A 21,525-nucleotide genomic window follows, 5' to 3' on the forward strand; every position below is an offset into this window, starting at 1 on the left:
ATATATATATATATATATATATATATATATATATATATAAATAAATGGATATCTATGTATATACATAAATACATATGTGTGAAGAGTAAATACGCAAATACATATACATTAAATACATATATATATTTTCATTATGATTAAAATATATTTGATTTTAACTTTTAAAGAAATGTTTGATCTTATTGAAGTTTTTATGCTTGATTTGATTGAAAGTTTTTGTTTTTCTTTATTAATATAATACATAATTTTTTTTATATTATGATAATGCATGAAATACGTTATGCGGAACTACGTATATACAAAAGGATATCTATGTAAATACGTATATACATATGTGTGAAGAATAAATACATAAATACATATGCGTTAACTGTATTTATATATAAGCTTTATTTATGCTTAAAATAAAATATGATGTTATTGATGTTATTCTTAATTTGTTGAAAAGTTTTTTTTTCTTTTTTTATTAATAAAATACATAAATAGTCTTTTATATTATGATAATACATGAAATACATTATGCAGAAATACGTATATACAAATGGATATCTTTATAAAAACATAAATTCATATCTGTGAATATTAAAAACATAAATACATATGCGTTAAATACATGTATACATTTTCATTATGCTTAAAATACATTTTCATTATATATTTATTTATGTATATATGCATAATAGTAAACTAAACTAAATATTGTAATATAAACAACACAAAAACTAAGTATCACAATAATTAAACATAGAAAAATATTGCCATTGATGATTGAATTAACATATGAAACCTAAAATATATTCAACAAAATGTTTATTGTTATCAAAAACATCCATCTCAAAATAAAAGTCAAATATCATGTACTTCAGTAACTTCTGTTATCTGAATTTCCCTATGAGGCCAACTTGGTGCTTCATCATCACTTTGTGCCTTCTCTTCTTATTTTTTTGTACCATAATCCCACAACATTGAAGCGTATCTCGTGCGGAGAAGATCTGGATCAAAGTCAACTTTTGGAACACTTCCACCAAATGTAAGACACTCAGCATATGTTATCATATATAACCCACAATCTCTGCATGTATAAAAATTAATAAGTATTAGTATAACATAAGAATATATATATATATATATATATATATATATATATATATATATATATAATATGTGTATTCAAAATTTACAAGCTGCCATATGGTTGTTGAGGCAAATCTTCCATAATGTAAACATCAAAAAGATCATATTTATCATTTAATTTGTAATTTGGATGATTGTCAATATTAATACCTTTCTTCTCATAGAATTTACATGCCAAAAGACAGTAAGGTATAACCTCATCCAACTTCTCAACTTCAGCAAGCACAGCAGAATCATTACCAACATATGACAGTGAATCATATATGTATATGCATCTACTGTTGAAAGAAAGTACAGCCAGAACCCAGTGATGCTTGGACTTTATGTTGATAGGAATGAATATATGATCAACTGTATGCCATGGAACAGCAGCATGCATGCGAAATTCATTTATGCACTCATTCAAATGGTATTCCTTTCCACCAGCATTAAGCGTTGGATCATCAATTGAATACAAAGCTAACACAGCTCTTACAATGTTCACGAAATTGCAGTCAACTGTGCTATACATATATGAGCTATTTGGTTCATACTTGAATTTCTTTCTCAAATAGTACATGCAAACATCAATTTGCTACATCAAATAAAAGATGATTTGTAAAAGAAACTATTCAAAATTAAATTTTCAATGTGTAAGCAACTATATGTATGTACTCATGTACATATGTATCTGAAAATATGATATACTGCATATGTATTTAAGAAAATACATATTGTAGATAATCACTATAATTAATTATAATATAATTTGTAACTCCCCTCATCTAATCAAGACTGTCCAGAAGTACCCATAAAGTAGAACCAATTCTTGTCTTCAACTGATAGAATGTCAAATTTCAAGGCTGATGTCTTGGACTTGTTTTTCAGATAATGTTCCCCTTTGTTGCTTTTGTTAATTGATTAAATATACTACTTAATAATAAACAGAAAATATAAAAGAATAATATAATTAAATTGTAAAGTACTTACTTCTTTGCATGATATTTGAGAAGGTCCATTGAAAGCCACGTCATGAACTTATTGGTGACTTTAGTGTCTTCAATACCAAGAATTGGATGAGATACAAGCGGATGCTTCTGTTTGAATTTTTTTGTTTGCACTTCTGTGCTTCCTTTATAATTACAATAAAATAGAAAAAATAATTAATAAATAAAATAAAGAAGTTTGGTATATACAACAAAAAAAAAATAAAAGCACAAACCTTCTGCTGAATTAAATTTTGTAGTAAATGGTGATTCCTTGAATTTAGATGATCTCTTAATTCTTCAAACATTCACAGGAGCTTGTTCTTTATTTGCAGATGGATGAACAATAATGCTTCTTTCCAGTTTCACATATTCGTTAAGAGTGGGTAGCAACTCATCAAGAATTGTTACTTAAGAATCACGTAAATCTGGTTGAGACTTCCCTTCTCCAAAAACTGCTTCATGGGTGTGAACTTCTGAATTAATTTGTTCATCCAAAATTAATTTCTCACAATCAGCCATTGATATATTTTCAATTATTTCTGTAGCCGCTCCAATGTTCTGTTTAAAATATACACAAATCTTTTAAAGTTGATACAATAACAAAGAAAGTAAACACAAATTATGCAGGAATTAAGCATACCTTTGAATCATCTCGAACTCTCAAATTTTGTTGTATGAAATCAAGATTGATACTTCTAAGCACCTCATCTGGAAATGTGTTTTGTGAATCTGAAAATTGTGCTTCACCCACACTTTCATCAACAATTTTTTTGTTTTGTTCAACATGTTGAAACATATTAAATAACATCAATATTTGTTCAAGAATTAAAATACAATATTAATTTATTCATCATACCGTTGAATCACATACATCTCTTGCTTCATGCACAGAGGTATCAATTTTGTCCTTTAATAAAGGAAATAATAAAACATTGAAAATATTAATATTCACCTATATTAATATACATCATAAAAATAAGAATCAATAAATTACCAAAACAACATCATTATCCGCATTATACAACTCCGTAAAATTGGTGCTTTATTTTTGTGTGATCTCTTCAATAACCTGTTCTAAAACATAAACAATGATGACATGTATAGTTCATATATATAAATAAAAATTTCAATAGTATTAAAAACTAATATACATATGAATGAAAATAATTTACTTACCAACATGCCTTCAGAACTCTTATCAAAATCATGATGTAAACTTGGTGTGGACTCATGCGGTGAAGTATCCTTATCAGTTTCATCCAATTGTGGCTTGACAAATTCATAATCTTTAACCTGTTTATTGGCGTAAAAAATATTAAATACGTATGACGATCAAAATTAATATAACATTTGATTAGTTTTGTACTACATATGTATATCTGAGTGCATATGTATTTATTCAAATACATAATAAATTTATTTTATATTTATTTAACAAATCAAATATATTTAAAACATCAAATGAACACAAAATTACTTACCAATATGCCTTTAGGATTCTTATTAAAACCTTCCATAATCGTTGGAGTTGATTGATGTGGTGATGTATTCTTATCACCTTCCTCCATTTGAGTCGTGTCACAATCTTTGTCTTTTTCTTGTTTCTTGTCATTGAAAAAATATAAATACATATGATTAAATATGTATTTATCCAAACATAAACACATTCTTAATATGTATTTACTCTAACCTAAATACATATTAAATTTGTATTTATTCAAACATAAATACAAACTAAATATGTATTTATTCAAACGTAAATACATACTAAATATGTATTTAGTAAAACCTAAATACATATTAAATATGTATCTATTCAAACATAAATACATATTGAATATGTATTTATTCAAACATAAATATATATGTTGTATATGTATATAACAAATCAGCTGTACTTAACAATTATTCTTTATAAAACTAAAAATTTTGTACCTTCATCTCATTTATTGAATTCATTATTTGATCACACCTTGTTGTTACTAAATTCTGAATGTCATTAAATACTTTGTGAACCTGAATTCAAAAGATTGAAATCAGATATGAAAGAAACGAAAATATCAAAATCTTAAGCATAAATTACCTCATCACGAAACTTTTCAAACACTTTCTTAGAAAGAACATCATCCTCGTCTTCAAGATTGAAAAAACACATATCAGGCGATTGAACCGGAATGTCTTTTCTGTTTGAAGGTACTGTTTCTTTTGATTGAATCGCCTTGAAAATTGGTGTCTTCACAGAAGACATCTTCACAGCACGACTTGGAGGAGTCCTTTTTGGTGTATGCTGATCTACACCTTTTGATAGATTCTTCAACTTTTTCTTGGCAGGTGAATTTGACGAATCACCCTGGTATTTTTTTTTGCTGATTGAAAGCTGGTGTTTAAGTGGAGGATCCTGAAAATCATCATTAGAATCAGCATAATCTTCTTTATGACTTTTACCTCTATGAAAAACCTTCTTTGGTATCTGAAAGGTTGAAATCTCCTTTCGTGTCGGCTTAATGTTCTTGAAAACAACCTACAACATACATGATAACCAATTAACCTTCACAGTAATGCAAATCATTCACCCACTATTTTTTTTGTAAATTAACATATATGAATGCAGTAAATATATTTACAACATAATCAAAATATCACATAAAACAACATATTTTTAGGAAACTAACCTTAATATTTGAATCATTAAATAAACTTTTCATCAATGATTCATATCGTGGGCGAATAGCATTTGTCTTTCAATTTAGAAGACGTGGTATTTGAGAATCCACCTTGAAAGCAACGGTACGAGGGACAACAGAACAACACTGGTACAACCAAATCTGGATGGCAAGTGGCATTCCATGAAGCATGTAAAACTTTTCTGTGGGTTTCAACTTTTTATTCAAAGTTTTAGCTAATTCTTCATATGCAACCAATCTCCAAGGATAGTCCCTGTAACGATCACTCTCGACCAAATCAAAATGGAGGCGCGGAATAATGACAGTATCAACAGACGAAAGCAAAAATTCATGAATAAAATATAAATTAGGAAACTTGAATGCATCTTCATCATTCTCGTTTCTCCATATTTTATCAGTAACAACAACAAATAATTCCTTCTTCTGAATAAATCTGGAACCATCAAAATACTGATCAATAATTTTATTTGGAACGTCTTCATCAAATTCAAAATCATCCTTGTTTGAATAACAATTCAAATCAGTTACTACAGCAAATTCTCTAAGACTAAAATGCAAAGTTGTGCCCTTTGCATGAATTACTATGTCACTTGTTGAACTTTCCGTAGTCTCCAGTGACATAATGCATCTCCCTAATTGCGCTTGCACAACACAATTATTTTTCTTCATGAAAACACCAAAAATACTATCAGTACAAAACTTCTTGAATTGATTCTTCGTTAGCATTGCCTTAATACGGTTTTAATGTCATTGACCGTATGACAACCGATAGGTGGTGCAAATTTAGGCAATACTCTTGCCATATATATTTTATCACGCAAAACCTATAAAAAATAAAAATACAATTATATGTCTAAAAAGGCCACATAAGTATTTATACAAATACATCTTCAAAGTTGGATTACAACATAAAAATAAAAAATTAGCATATGTATTATATGAATACATCATTGCTAGAAATATAAGATAACAATCATCAAAATACATACATTGTGATCATATCAAAAAAATAAAAAAACAAGTGATCATAAAATATAAATTTTATCACTAACAAAAAACAAAATACATAACTATCCAGTAATAAATACATTTCATGAAATCCCTAACATACAAAATACATATATATTCGATAGATGATCACAACAAATGAAAAATACATATACAAATACAAATTATCTAATGAAAACATATACAAATACAAATCTTAATATTATCCAATACAATATGTTACACAAGACTTAAATACAACAATATAAATTATCTAATCAAAACATATACAAATATAAATCTTAACATTATCAAATACAATATGTTACAAAAGACTTAAATACAAAAATACAAATTATCTAATGAAAACACATATAAATACAAATATTAACATTATCAAATACAATATGTTACATAAGAGTTAAATACAAAAATACATATCTTAAATATCTAATACAAAATAAATACAACTCTAAAACTTATAAGTAACAAATCCCATAAATTTTCAGAATTACATATCTATAACATAACATATATAGATCTTCACATTGAGAACTACAAATTTCATAACTTGACTGAAAGCTAAAATAAGCACACAACTTATTAATTGCATATATAAAATACATATATTAACATATTGTACATAAACTGCAAAATTTTGCAAATGCAACAATACCTCCTCAACTTTCTCTTCTTCAGATGACGATTCATAATCAGATGAAACCGGGCTTGAATGAGATTTTTCATCTGGCTTTCTCTTTTTCGTTGTTTTTTTAATTTTTTTTAGATTTGGGAGACAAAGATTCCCTCACTGCTTTCCGTTTCATTATTTTAGCACAAAGATTCCCTCACTGCTTTCCGTTTCATTATTTTAGCAGACTTTTGGGGATCGTTTCACTTCTTCGATCGCAACTCTTGTAAGTTAAGACTTCCCTTTGGCTGATTATTACAAGAAACAAAGTTAATGTTTTCATCTTGGGTTAAACCTAGGCTAAAAAATGGTATTTCATCAAAATTCATAGAACAATTTGCATGCTTTGACATTATAGCGGTAAACAAGAAAAAAATCAACACACGAAATTAAACCTAAAAAAAACTCCCAAATCAAACACACATAATTATATGAAAAAAATAGTGACGAACAAGAAAAAGAAGAAGTCATAAGAAAAATTTAACCTGCATTAACTGAAAAATTACTTGCCATAAAAGGTGGAAACAAGGTTTATCAAGATTTAGGGAGAAATTTTTGGATTTCGAAAAAAAAAATAGCCGAAGGAGATATTGGAGGGAATTGAATCTTTGTTTATGTGTGAAAATAAGTAAACAGAAGGTAAAAAGGCGTGAAAAGTGTATAGTGAAAAAAAGAGAGTGGATGTCACGCGTCAGTTAATTAAAAAGGTAAAATATTGTTACTTTTGCTAATAGTTGTAATTTTGGAAAACTATTGCTATTACTTGTAATTGTTATCTTAAAATTGCTAGTTTATGTAATTTTTCGTTTATTTTTCTTCATTCCAAACACAAGCTTTGAGATTGCTGTTACCATTTTGAAAGGTAAGCAATATCTTTATTAAAAAAAAATATCTTCAATGGATATATATATATATGAGGTCAAAATTATTTTAATTGGAGAAATTTTTTGTGGTAAAGTGAAAAATAAACATACGGAAATTAATTTATTTTTTAAACATATTTTGTGTTTTTCATGTCTTTAACATATCAACTATGTTATACAATTATTTTAAAATATCGCTGCAAAATATAATTATAAATTATTTTTTAAACATAATGTCTTTAACATATCAACTATGTTATACAATTATTAAAAAATATCGCTGTAAAATATAATTAGTTATATTAGATAATTTTTCTTTGATAATATTATCTGAATGTGACAACATTTATAAGAGGGTTGTAAGTTAGTTGTTGTAATAGTTTCAACATATAATGCCTACCTAAAACTATATCATAAAATATTATTTTATATGTCGTCAATTTTCAGCAAGGAGTTTATTTGAAGCACACGATCTTGACTTGTGAACATACAAATGTAATACTATATTTTATTAACCAATTCAACATATGACTTCTATTTGAATTTGAAGCTGTAAATATATATAACTAGCATTTTACTATATATTACTTGGTCAATTGTGATGACCACATCACTGAATATAACAAGAAAAAGATTGTGATGGCCACATATTTTACAGGTAAAAACTTACACGCACTCGGTGTATACATCAAACTAATATTCTTTATCATGATCAAGTGATTTAATTAAGTAAAATACTTAATCCAAACACATGTCATGCATGTATTGGCTTGGTGTATACACCGAGTACGTCTAAGTTTTAACCTATTTTACATGAGTATATGACTTCTTGAAGAAAAACACAAATATGTTTCCCTATAATTTCGATTGAACCTACTTTATTTCTTAAAATAGTTAAGTTTGTTAAGTAGGACCTTGATGAATGTATTTGCCAAGTTCTAATGTCTACTTTTCTTAATTTGCATATATGATTCTAGAAAATTAATTGTATATGCAGATTTATATACATTTTCAAATGCTATGTGGTGCATGTCCAAGTCCAGATAGACGACTCCCTACCAATTTAGCACTTGCTACAAACGATTTGGTGAAGCGGCCGGAGTTGCTCCTCTATTAATTAGAGGTTTTATTTTTGAGTTTTGGGTATGAATAATTTTGTGGTAGGCAATATTTTCTTTAGATAGTTCATACACGACACAAATCTAAATTAGTCAGACTCCAATACCAATATTAAACACTGAGTGAAAAATAGAAAAGGAAAAAAGAAGAAAAAAAAAACTTAGCATTCAAGAGTTACAATAAATAGAGTAGCGGTGAATTCATGATTTAAAATTTTATGAGTTAATTTAATTATTTTATATATAAAATTTTGAATTTAGAACATAATATTTATAAAAACTTAATAATTCTTCACATAATTATCAATATTCTATAGAAAAAGTATTGGATTCGACCAAATACATACATAACTAATAAAAAATAAGCTATAATCCAAATGCATCCAGGCCATCAAACAACACCATCTATATTAATAATTAGTATAGATCTGGTCGATAATATGCTTAGCATAATAATAACTATAAAATTAATCTAATTTATTTTATTTCGTGAAGGATAATTTTCAAACAGAGAAATAAAGTAATTTTGACATCTAGCATTAACAAAGGAAAAGTACAAGGAAACATAGATCCTTGACATAAGCTGAACTTAATTATGACACTTTTGTCTCCTAATTAAGGTCAAATCCGTACTTAGTGTTAATCCGTACGGCATCATTATCTGTTTAATTATTTTACTAGTTTATGATTACTTTGATTAATCACACGTTTAAGACAATAGCTTCCAACTTCGAGAAATAATGACTTATTGCATACATAAACAACTTTTTATGGTTTGTCTTTTATTTAGATATTTGAACTACAATTTGTTTTAATTGTGAATCTAAATACATGATAAAGTGTTAATTTTAAGATATTTTCGATTCAAATTCTAATTATCTCATATGTTCTCAAATGTCTATTTTGCAAATAAGTTAAACTGTCTAAAATATGCCACATCCTTTAATTCTATACATTCATCTCAATAAATTGTAAAACTTCATGAATATTATAATTAAGAATGATGCGTACAATTAAAGGAGGTGACATATTTTAAGTATTTAACTTAACTAATGTTTGATAAGTGCATTTTCAAAATCTGAACCACTATACGGAATAAGACAACACTTGATGGGAATTGTGTAGTAAGGAATGATAAAGAGTGAAATTCAGTTGAGAATTGTGTTTCACCGTGAATACTAGCTCAAAAGAAATGGTTCGAGTCTCTCTTTTTATTTTTCGAATCAAGAGATTCATGAATCGGGATTCTGATCCATTTGGATACAAATGGTCCAATGGGAGCAAGAATAATATTCATGAACCCTTGGAAGAATCTGTTTCGGAGCAAAAGAACCATTTTCAAGTACCGATAGATCATAAATGAAATTTAATGACAAATTTGAAGTACTATCAATGTATTCAACTTTTAACCTGTGTACTACTTAATTCTGCGTAGAATTTTTATTTTGTGTCTCATGTAAATACAATAATCATTTAAATTTTAAATGTGCTCTATGCTTGACAAATATATCAATTTCAGTTTTTCTCTTCAAACAATTTTTTTTTCTTCGTCCACTTCTTTTACTATTCTTCCTCATCCTTAACTTCTCTACTGTTATTTTATCTGACTTGTTCTTTTTTTGTGTGCTCACGATATATAAATAAAAAACAATAATAAAAATAATTCTTTTTTTAAGAATTTTACTCTTGGATCTATTTTAGACGTGAAAACAAATATTTCTTTTTTGATGTATTCAATCGTGTTTTTCAAGTAATTGTTACCTTATGGTTTTTCCCTTAGTTTCTTGTGTTTTTTGGATGGGAAATGGTTGGCCTATAGTGGTTCTAAAATTAGAATTTAAGAAATAATGAATTGTTTTACGTGAAAATGAAGGACAAATTCAACTCTAACTTAGTTATGATTTTTCTACTCTGTTATGATATTTCATACTTGACTTGTCATAAATACCAAATTTTGAAATAGTTGCACTCTTAGAACAAGCAATGTGTGTTATGTTGTGCTGAAGAAGAAAGCCATAACCATTTGTTCTTTTGCAGTGAGTACTCAACATAAATGTGGCAAAAAGTGCTACAATGGCAAAGAATACACCGACAAGCACAAGGCTGGAATGAAGAGGTGATCTAGGCAAATACATACTATAAAGGTAAAAATTCAAGAGCTGAGGTATATAGGATGGTGATGGCTGCAACTGTCTATATTATATGGCAAGAAAGGAACCAAAGGATTTTCCAAAAGGTGAGCAGAACACCTGCAATGTCAGCAAAGCAAGTTGTGCAAGATGTGCATATGAGAGGAAGATCAAGGCCAAGACTATACAATGTGTTACAGATTCTAAATTTCTATCCGGTGTAATGCAATTTGAATACTGGTGCAGGTAATTGATAGAAGTTGTTAGAATAGGAGGGTAAGTAGGATACAAATGTAAACTGGGCATGTCCAGTTTACTATATTTTGATTTGTAACTGCTACTTACTAATAAAATCACTTTATTTACCAAAAAAAAAAAAAATTCCGTATGATAACATGAAAATAGAATAATAATCTTGTCGAATTCACATAATTTACACCGTAATTTTTTTCAAGTAATTATTAATTAATATGTATTAGTTCAACCCATCAATAGATTGCAATAAACATCGCATCAAGATAAATTCGCATTGATAGAGAACTTGCTACCCACTTTAATAGTTGAATTCATTAATCATTTTTAAGTCTAAAATAAATTGTACACATATGAAAGTCAAAAAAGATAAAAAAGATTGGAAAAGAACAAAATAGAAAATCCAATTTTCATTTTTGGGCCTTTCCCCATCTTTGTTACATTGGGCCTCACTATCTTCATGTAGATTGACATCAGATAGCCACTTATTGGTGATGTGGAACACTAGGCTAAATTTCGAAAGTATCTAAAATTTAGTCACTTCAATTTAACCAGCATCCATTTTTCTTTTTAGGCCATAAGATGGAAGAATTGTGCCATGACTGATATAAGCACTGTTATGCTTGATTCTTAGAATATCTTCACATTGTATAACCATTAATTAAAAACCAAGAAAAATCAATGTAATACGACCAACTTTCATTTTAATTCTGATTTAGAAAAAAAAAAATTAAATTGGTGATACTTATGAGTTTAATAGCCATGTAAGCTTTAGAGGAATTCTTTTACCAGATCCTTTCTTTGTAATACTGGAGAGGAGCTAGAAGTTCAAATAAGAGTTCTGTCAAATTCCGAATTTTAGCAATATACATAATAATATTTAAAGTTGTTATATTAGGCAAAAATTCGCATATAGTCTCATTAGAGTACCTATAACTAATTTCCTAGTTTAAGTTTCAATATTTACAATTATAAACAAAATAAGTGGCAGTTACATTACTACTATCAATAAGTGTGAAGAAGCAGTAAAGTCTTCGTCAACATGCCTGCTTCTTCACCTGCTTCGTGATTTTACTATATTATTTCTAATTAATTATTTTAAGTTATTCACATATAAGAAAATTAATAATATTTAATAAAAAATGTAAAATAGATATTTATGATATGCCTGTTTCAGTTGCTTTAATCGTAGTTTTATTGTATAAGACTCATTTAAATTTAATGATATCATCTCTAATTAATTATTATAAGTCGTTCAGACATTAAAAAATTAATAATATTTAATAAATAATAAAATAGATATAAATGATAAACTAATTTTTGATGTTTTAAATTAATAGGACATCTTATATGAGACTCATTTAAATTTTTTTCACAAGTATTTTTGTTTCATGATTTTACTATATTACCCTTAATTAATTATTCTAAGTCATTTACATATAAGAAAATTAATAATTACTACTATTAATAAGTGTGAAGAAGCATACAGCTCTTCGTCAACATGTCTGCTTCTTCACTTGCTTCAGCTGCTTTGTGATTTTACTATATTACCCTAATTAATTATTTTAAGTCATTTAAATATAAGAAGATTAATAATATTTAATCAAAAAGTGAAATAGATTTTTGTGACATGTTTGTTTTAGCTGCTTTAATCGTAGTTTTATTATATGAGACTCATTTTAATTTTTTTCACAAGTATTTTTGCTTTATGATTTTACTATATTACCCCAAATTAATTATTGTAAGTCATTTACATATAAAAAAAATTAATAATATTTAATAAAAAAAGGTAAAATAGACATTTATGAAATGTCTGATTCAGTTGTTTCAACCTTAATTTTACTATATCACTCCTAATTAATTATTGTAAGTCATTTAGGTATTAAAAAATTAATAATATTTAATAAAAATAAAATTGAAATAAAATGATAAATTAATTCTTCATATTTTAAATTAATATGGCATCTTATATGGGGCTCATTTATATTTTTTCTCAAATATTTTTTATAGTAATTTTGTTATATCACTTCTAATTAGGTATTATAAGTCATTTAGGACATATCCGCTTCTCTGCTTCAATCATAAATTTTGATTGACTCTCAAAATTATTTCAGTACAACTTAAATTAAAATAGAAGAAAAAGTATTTTAATCATAATAATTAAAAACTTAAATTATTTTAGGAATATAATTGACTATCAATGCCACAAAAATTTGAACAAGGAGAGTAACATGTATTATTTAAAAATTACTCAAAAAATATTATAAATTACGAATATCTAACAATTTAAAATATCTAAAAACATATTAAAAATTTGATTGATTATCTAAATTATATTTGTGTCACAAAAATTCAGGGGTAGTTTTGGCATTTTATTGTTTGAGTGTTTTAATTTTGTAATTTGTTGATCCAAATGATGTTTTTGAATTTAACATGTTTTGAAAATTTAGTACTTTATTTATTTTATTTTGGTAAAATATTATATATATTTAAAAATTATGTAAAAAAAAAAATTGTAAGTCATAACTATTAACATCTTATAATATTTTATAAACATATAACAAAAAATATGATTGGCTTTTGAAATTCTAATAGTGTCATATAAGTTGCGATAAAACAAGTAACATAAATTATTTGAAATTACATTAAAAGATACGGTAAATCATAACGATTAACAACTTAAATATTTTAAAAATGTATTAGTAAAAATTTGATTGATTCTTTAAATTCTAAAATTATGACAAAGCGAGTAACATAAATTGTTTGATAATTACGTAAAAGGTACTATAAATCACAACGATTAACAACTTAAATTATTTAAAAATTTATATTAATAAAAATTTGATTGACACTCCAAATGTTATTTATGCTACATAAATTGAGGTAACGCAAATAACATATATTGGGCCCGTGCTGGCACGGGCTAAAGTATCTAGTGTATATATCTATAATCTATAATATATTAAAAGCCCGAAGGCCCTCAGAAAGTGATTTGAACTTTTTGCCTTTCATTAAAATATATTGCAATAGACAAAATTGTCTTTTCACATTCTTCCTTTATTAAATTAAGAATTTCTAAAATATATGAAAAAAATATAAAATAAATATGGAAAAAATAAAGAGTCCTAAAATACATAAAATATATGAATCCTAGAATATATGGTTCTTTAATAATTCAACACATCATGTCTATTATTGTTAATATACGTTACCATATAAGAATTAAGTTTAAAAATCGCAAAGCAAATAAAAGTTCTAGAGTCATCTTGTCTATAATCTCGATGGGCATGAGACTGAATTTCTCCAGAAGTAAGCTCCCATCTTCATATGATTCTCATGCAATTTCGGAGAGCATCTCTTAAAGGAAAATCTCAAGAAAGTCACTAATCAAAAGAAAGCTGTCTTACGGAGATAAAGAGATTATTTTTGAAAGATTCAGACTTAGGTAAAGTTTAGTTCACACAGGTTTACATATAATTTTATTATTTGACACGAGACACACGCACAATGCACGTATACTAAACTAGTATACAAAAAAGAAGAAAAAATTCATAACAACAAATAGAAATAAAAAGAAAAATTTTAATGCAATAAATTTCCTTAATCATCTCTAACTTTCCACTTATTTCTCTGGCATAACAGGTCAATAATGTGGGTTTATGGGTTAATCGCTCTCTCAAAAGTTGGTAAATTTTTTTTGTTAAGCTAGAGATTTGCAGGAGGAGAAAATCAACACCAAATTGCTTACAAGTAATTTGTGCTTAAAAAAATTTGATAAATACGATTTATGATTTTTTTATTTGAATTTATTTAATAAAATTGATTAATGAATCGCGAATACACAATATAAATTTGAATCAGTTTCACAATATAAAAATCTTTTCTATTATTGATTTGAATTTGTTTTCTGAAATTGAATACACAATTCAAATTTGAATCAGTTTCAATTTATCAATTTTCGTAATTACAGGTATTTTGGTATACAACAATTTCAATTGTAATCCTTATTTTCGTAATCAGTTTCAATTTCAATTTTCGTAGTTACTGATTTTTTCACAAAAACTATTAAATATTATAATTCTTATTTGTGTTAGTTTATTTTCTGAATTCTATTGATAATTGCAATTTATATGGTATGTATTTTGTCAACAGATTATATGCAAAAAAAGGGGTTATTATCAATTGTGTTGAAGCATTCAAGCGTATGAAACATTGATAATGAGTATGAACAATACCAGCTCGACTCAATTGCAATTGATGAAATTGAAAAGTACGATGATTTGCTTCAATTAATTGGTTAGCAACTTTGCATTGACTTTAATTTGACAATGGTGAAAATAGAATATAAAGTTGACTGTAGCAGTAAAAAAATGAAGATTCATAATGACATGGGATGACAATATACATAATGATACGAAAAGAAAAAAAGGATTCGGAAACTATACGCTATGCATTTTTGTTTTTAATAATTCTTTGAAAAATGATGAATCATGTTCGAAGGTTGAAAGAGAGATTTTTATTTTCGATGAGAATTTGGACATTGTTGCAAACGATGTTAATGAAAAAAAAAAAGCAAAATTGATGCAATTCTTGTGACCTTATTGAAGTTGTTGCTATAAATGGGCAAGAACTGCCAATTATTTCTGACCCAAATCATATCGAGGTGCCTGTTGGTCAAGTGTATAAAGACAAAGCCACTTTAAAGTCGGTGATGATCCACTATACAATCAGAAAGAAAAAATCAAATGCAAATGGGTAAGTGACTATTTTCTATTATTATATTAGTTTTTATATATTTGTATACGTATGTATTCATGCTTATTTTAAAAGGACAAATTTCATTACGTTGTCTAAAATGCATGACTTTATTTCATTACAATGTCCAAAGGAGAGCAACACAAGCTGAAGAAGGTGAATATATATATCTATTCTAACTAACAAACGACATATATCTGTTTCAACAAATGACACATCTATTGAAAATTATAAAACATATATATATATATATATATATATATATATATATATATATATATATATATATATATATATATATATATATTTATATATATATGTTGCAACAATTGACTAACTTGTTGCACCAAATAAAGTATTTGTTGCGACATATGTCTCGTCTTTTTTAGCAAATTAAACAGCTCTTTGCACCTCTTTTATTTGTACCAACAGATGACCTATCTGCTGTAACAGATGAGTTCTATGTTGCAACAGATGGTTCATCCGCTGGAAATTATCATACAGATCTTCCTCATTTAGAAATTTGTCCCAACAATTGATTCATTATTGCAACAGAAACATAATCTGTTTGGGATAATTTAAAACAAGAGGAAGACCTGTTTGATTTGCTAGAACAGATGAGTTATCCTTTTCCATTTTATTGTATCTCCGTGATTAACATTGACCAATTCTGGCTTTTCAGGTAGATGTAGAAGCTACTGCTGAACAACATTGACAACACACTACTCTTTTTATGGAAATACGGGGAACAAAAAATGCAGAAATTGTACTTAAGCGATAATAAAGATCCACGACGATAAAAGACGAATTCCATAACACCTGATGAAGCACAACTTGTCCTTATTGAGTAGATCTTTATAGCTTGAGCCTGTCATAGTAATAACCCAACCCCTCCTTAGGAATCCTTGGCATCAATACTTAAATTGTTGATGTATTTTTTGTGATCTGTACCCATAACAATTTTTTTACATTTCATTTATTCGTTGATTTATTTCAGCTAATTTTTGAAGGCTTTGATTTATTTTATTTTGTCAATGAATTTTATTTTTCCTTAGATTTGAACTTATTAGTTGAAATGGAATACTAGATTCTGTTAAAAATATCAAACAGATTTAGACATAAGTTGCATAGGTAGTTAATCTGTTGAAATTTATCAAACTGGTCTTTCCACTTTTGGAACAGATAGACTTAGATAGAAACATAGATATAATGCAACAGATGACCAACCTCTTGCATCATATAAACTATAAGTCAGAACAGGTAGATTATCTGTTACAACGGATGAAGAATTTGTTGTATTATAAAAGTTCAACTTTCATTGGACATAAATAATTACCACTACATGTAAAAAAGTGAAAGTGAATTGAATAAAAAAGGGGGAACCCATCGATAGTGTTCAGTTCAAAACACCTAAAATAAAATAGGCATCAAGTAGATAGTATTCATTTTAAACACGTAAAATAAAATAGGTATCAAATGTGTCAGCTTGACACTTTTTGCCTTGTTGGCTGTTTGCATGTAATTCCTGCAGCCAAGGCTCGTTGAACCCCCAATTTTGCTGACTTGGCTTCTAATTTGGCCCCCAACGGTCATTTTTCCCCATTGTCTTATATAATCACCTTCTTCCTAAAATTTAACTCCAAATTCCCAAATCTTCATCATCATTTTTTTTATCTGTCCAAATTCTTCAAATTATTTACATTTGGTCTTTCTTTTCTTTATTTTTTATTTATTTTTTCCAACTGAGCTTGACAATGTCGAGTGCATCTTTCACTGTTTTTTGTGATAAAGATTTTTTACTTGTAAGATTTCATAGGCATATTTTTTTTATTTAATTAATTGATTAATTATTGACTTGTAATTGTGTTCTTGTTTTTATAGAAATTGGATGGATGCGATTACTTTGATTGGTATGAAGAACGACACCCTTCACAAGTAAATCGTATAATCTGGGGTTTGTTGAACAAAGTCAAGGCTTTTGAAGGGAAACAAAATCTAGCAAGAAGATGCTACATTGTTGTCGTTATTGCTACTGGTTTGGTGTGGTTAGGCACATGAATATTCAAGCCTAATTGTTGAAATTTTTATGGTGGTGTATTTGCTACTGGTTTGGTATTGTCGAGCACATAGATATTCAAGCGTAATTGTTGGAAAATATCAAACAGATTTAGGCATATGTTGTAAAATTTAGGTCATCTGTTGGAAATTATCAAACAGGTCTTTCCACTATTGCAACATATTAGATAGAAATAACATTGGCATAATGTAACAGATTACCAACCTATTGCAATAGATAAACTATCTGCCAGAACAGATAGAATATATTTTACAATAGATTGACAATCTATTGCATTATAAAAAACTCAACTTTCATTAGAAAAAAATTATTGTCACTACATGTACATGTAATTTAAAGTAAAGTGTAGTGTGACTTGAAATAAAAAATTGTTATTTCACAGGCTCTTCTATATACACAGGCTCCAAGCATCCAGTTAGTAACCCATAAGCCCAGACCTTTTGCAGGTTTGCGATGACGTTGTCGCACAGAAAGGTTGTTGGCTCGGTCATTTCTATGCCGGTCAACAAATATTCGATGTGTGCAAGAGCGTGCCAGCCGCACGCGTAATCGGTATCATTTTTTTGAAAGGTTCATGCCCTTGTTTCGACCTTCAAAATCCCATGATTCTTCATCAAGACTTCCTTTGGCAAATGATTCATCAGTTTATTCTCCCTCTACAAGATGGAGAACAACTCTATCAATGGATGCACGTGGAAAAAAAGATGGACCTTATCAATGACAGGTACCTTGCAGTCATAAACTTTGATCTTTTCCTCTTCGAATAGTATCTCAACAGCTCAATAATGTATGCCGTCCATGCTAATGACTACAAGAATCCTCTTTGCCTCAGTCCATCTCTTGCCGTGTGGATTTGGCTTCTCCCTTCTAACATATTTTGTTATTTCTTCTTCATTCCAGTCCAACATAGAAAGTAAGAAATCAAATCCCGCACCATAGTCTAAACCAACATTATTAAGTTGATCGTACTTATCCTTGAGCTTCTTGCAGAAGTCAAGGTCCATTATCCTATTAGCATCGTCATAAGATTTCGGGTATGTTAATGGCCTTTTCCTCACGAGGCAGAGAATTTTGTCAATATGCTGTGATATAAGAAGTCAATTTTTAAATAGTTTAGTAATTGTAAAGATGCAACGAATGGTCCATCTATTGCATAGGGTTCTCTGAATCAATAATCCAACGCAACTTATGCAACATATGGATAATAAGTTGCAACAGAACCACTTCCAGTTGCACCAAATACCCAGCTTTTGCAACAGATTTCACATTTGTTGCGTAGCTTCTTCTTCATGGGGTGGATTAGAAGGCTAGGTCAGGAAAAGTAAATTTGCCTTGTCCTCATACCACATACGCATATCTGTCATAATCTGGAAGTCTTGGGGGAAAAGGGAGGCCTGGGGTAATCTGGTGCGCCTGGCTTGGCATTCTTGGCCTGTCGCAGATCCTTCTTCTCTTTGGCACAAGTTCCGCGTATATGTCCACCTTTTTGAATGGCCCCTGAACTTTAACAGCTTTTAGAGAGGGAGGAGTTGTAATTTTTTTTAATTTCCGACCAGAGAGTACGTCGCTAATTGTTTTTTTCTTACTCCTAACTGCCCCTGTAAGAGTGCATGGCTCCCTCACCTTCTTGGATGTTATGACACCCCTCTTTGATTTAAATTCCTTGACAGCTTTAGAGATAGCCTCTACTTTATCAAAGAGTTTATCCTGGTTGTCCTTGCACTCTTCGCATTCGCAATAAGAACACGAGGATGAAGAGGAGTGAGAGGGACCGACCTGTGTAAGGGTAAAAAGGGGTGTTTTCAAACATATTTATTTTTTCTTGAGTAAAAACATGCTCATCATCACAAGTGGTAGCAGCATCAGCATGCCTGCCACCAACACCAACAACTCCACCAGAAGAAGCACCCAGATCTGTTTTAGTAAGTTGGTCATGAAGAGCCTCAACATTAGGCTGACCTTGCCTAACTGCTCTTCTTATGGCTGTTGGTCCAGCCAATTCCTTCTCTAGTAACTCCACCGTTGGGTCTGCTATAGTATCAACATGACCTAGAGTAATATAAGAAGTCATGACCGACTCCCGTTCAGTAGGCATGATTCATGGATGCACAACCTATAAAAAAAGATAGATTTAAATCGTATAATATAATAGTTTTTACAGTTGGGTTATACACGGTTAACTTCTGCAACAGATTAACAATATGTTGCATCAAATTACCCATTGTTGAATAGTTTGCAGTAGATGGTTAAAATTCGTTTGAGTCGGGTTCAAAGAGCCAGAGCAACACATGGATAATCTGATGCAAGATATTAATCATCTGTCGTAATAAATTATTAATTTGTTGTACCATTTGCACAAGATGGGTAATTTATTGGGTTACATATTATGCAACAGATGATTTGTATGTCGCAATAGATTAACAATATGTTACATCAGATTATACATCTATTGCATAATTTGCAGTAGATGGTTAATCTATTAGGAGTCAGATTCAGAGAATCAAAGCAACAGATGGGTAATTTGATACAAGATATCAATCGTCTGTCGCAATAGATTATCTATCTGTTGCATCGGTTGGCACAAGATGGGTAATTTATCGCAACAGATGTCCCATCTGGTGCATCAGATATAACATTTATTGCACCAGTTATAACATCTGTTCAATAGCTTTAATTGAGTAAAATTATTTTACTTGAAGAAGACGTACTGCATCATTTGGAGGGTTAAAGAGATCAACCTCCTTAATTTTGGTGTTGTTCTTTGCAGCCAACCACCTAAACATCCTTGGATAAGAAACCTCATCCGGGTAATCCATTACCTACTTTCAGAGGGGTGGATTGACTTCAAATACCCAAGCCTTAAAAATATAAACAGGAAGGAAGCAAAAAAAAAGTCATAATAACTATATTCAATATAAATTAATGGATGAGTAAAAGAGTGATTAATTTTACCATGAAAGCCCAAGGAAAGTTGTATAATATGATCATCCCTGAGGATAGCTTTGCCAGTAAATATTGGATAGTCAAGTAGAGCTTTCATATCCCCAGAGATAATTGTTGAATTTATCAAAATCCTCAGCACACGCCAATAAATTATCTTCTATGACCTTGTTGATGTATCTTGGCAATATAACTAAATGGGAAAACCAAACCAAGCACAATTGCTCCCTGTACTGCTTTTGTATGGTTTTATCTATGAGATCTGTCAACAAATCTGATGCTTTGTAGCCCCATCGAGCAATGTCAAACAACCTATCTATTTTTTCCTTGCATTTTCTTGCCTTGGATCTTTTGCTGGGTGTTTCCTTGGCGATAGGTGGTTTTTCTGGACGATGGTATCTCAAGCCCGTCACTATGGAAAACTTTTGCAAGCCAAAACAAACTGGCATGCCACAGTAGTTGATCCAGATTTTATCCATCTTTTTGCTCCCCTCCTCCAAATATTTATCATCCCCCAAGTACTTGATCCTGCACTTGAGAAGGCCATATACCATCCTCATATGTAAACGGGCGAGAGGGTGGGGGTGGGGGTCCTTTGACAGCTCAAGAAAGCATCCAAAGCAGCTCTTCTTAAGAATTCCATCTATGTTTTCGTTCTTCATAATTTTCCTAAAATAAATAAAATTTCTCCCCATAAACATTTAAGTACAAGCTCACCAGTTAGTTCTTCTTCTGCTTTTGGGTCATTTATCTGCTTCGCAACTTGAAACCTGTTAATACTAAAAGTTTTAACAGGATCATACTGGGATGTCGATATTAATTCACACCCCATTGGTGATCCATTATCATCATGTTGATGATCATCCTATTTATCTTTCTCATTCTCTAGTTCCTCTTCTTTCTCACTTTTATTTTTCTTCATCACCA

General features: G+C 29.1%; 1 protein-coding gene across 1 annotated transcript; it reads right to left on the bottom strand.

Moving 5' to 3' along the window:
• Nucleotides 1-2,510: 2,510 nt before the first annotated feature.
• Nucleotides 2,511-5,512, bottom strand: LOC124896613. The gene is made up of 6 exons (XM_047408203.1): nt 4,877-5,512; nt 4,186-4,623; nt 4,038-4,118; nt 3,279-3,395; nt 2,959-3,009; nt 2,511-2,660 (listed from the first exon to the last, which is right to left on the bottom strand). The coding sequence occupies exons 1-6, from the start codon at nt 5,510-5,512 to the stop codon at nt 2,511-2,513; spliced, it is 1,473 nt and encodes a 490-aa protein (XP_047264159.1).
• Between the last annotated feature and the right edge of the window lie 16,013 nt (nt 5,513-21,525).

This window comes from Capsicum annuum, chromosome 3 (genome assembly GCF_002878395.1).
Source record: "Capsicum annuum cultivar UCD-10X-F1 chromosome 3, UCD10Xv1.1, whole genome shotgun sequence".
NCBI classification, from domain to species: Eukaryota; Viridiplantae; Streptophyta; class Magnoliopsida; order Solanales; family Solanaceae; genus Capsicum; species Capsicum annuum.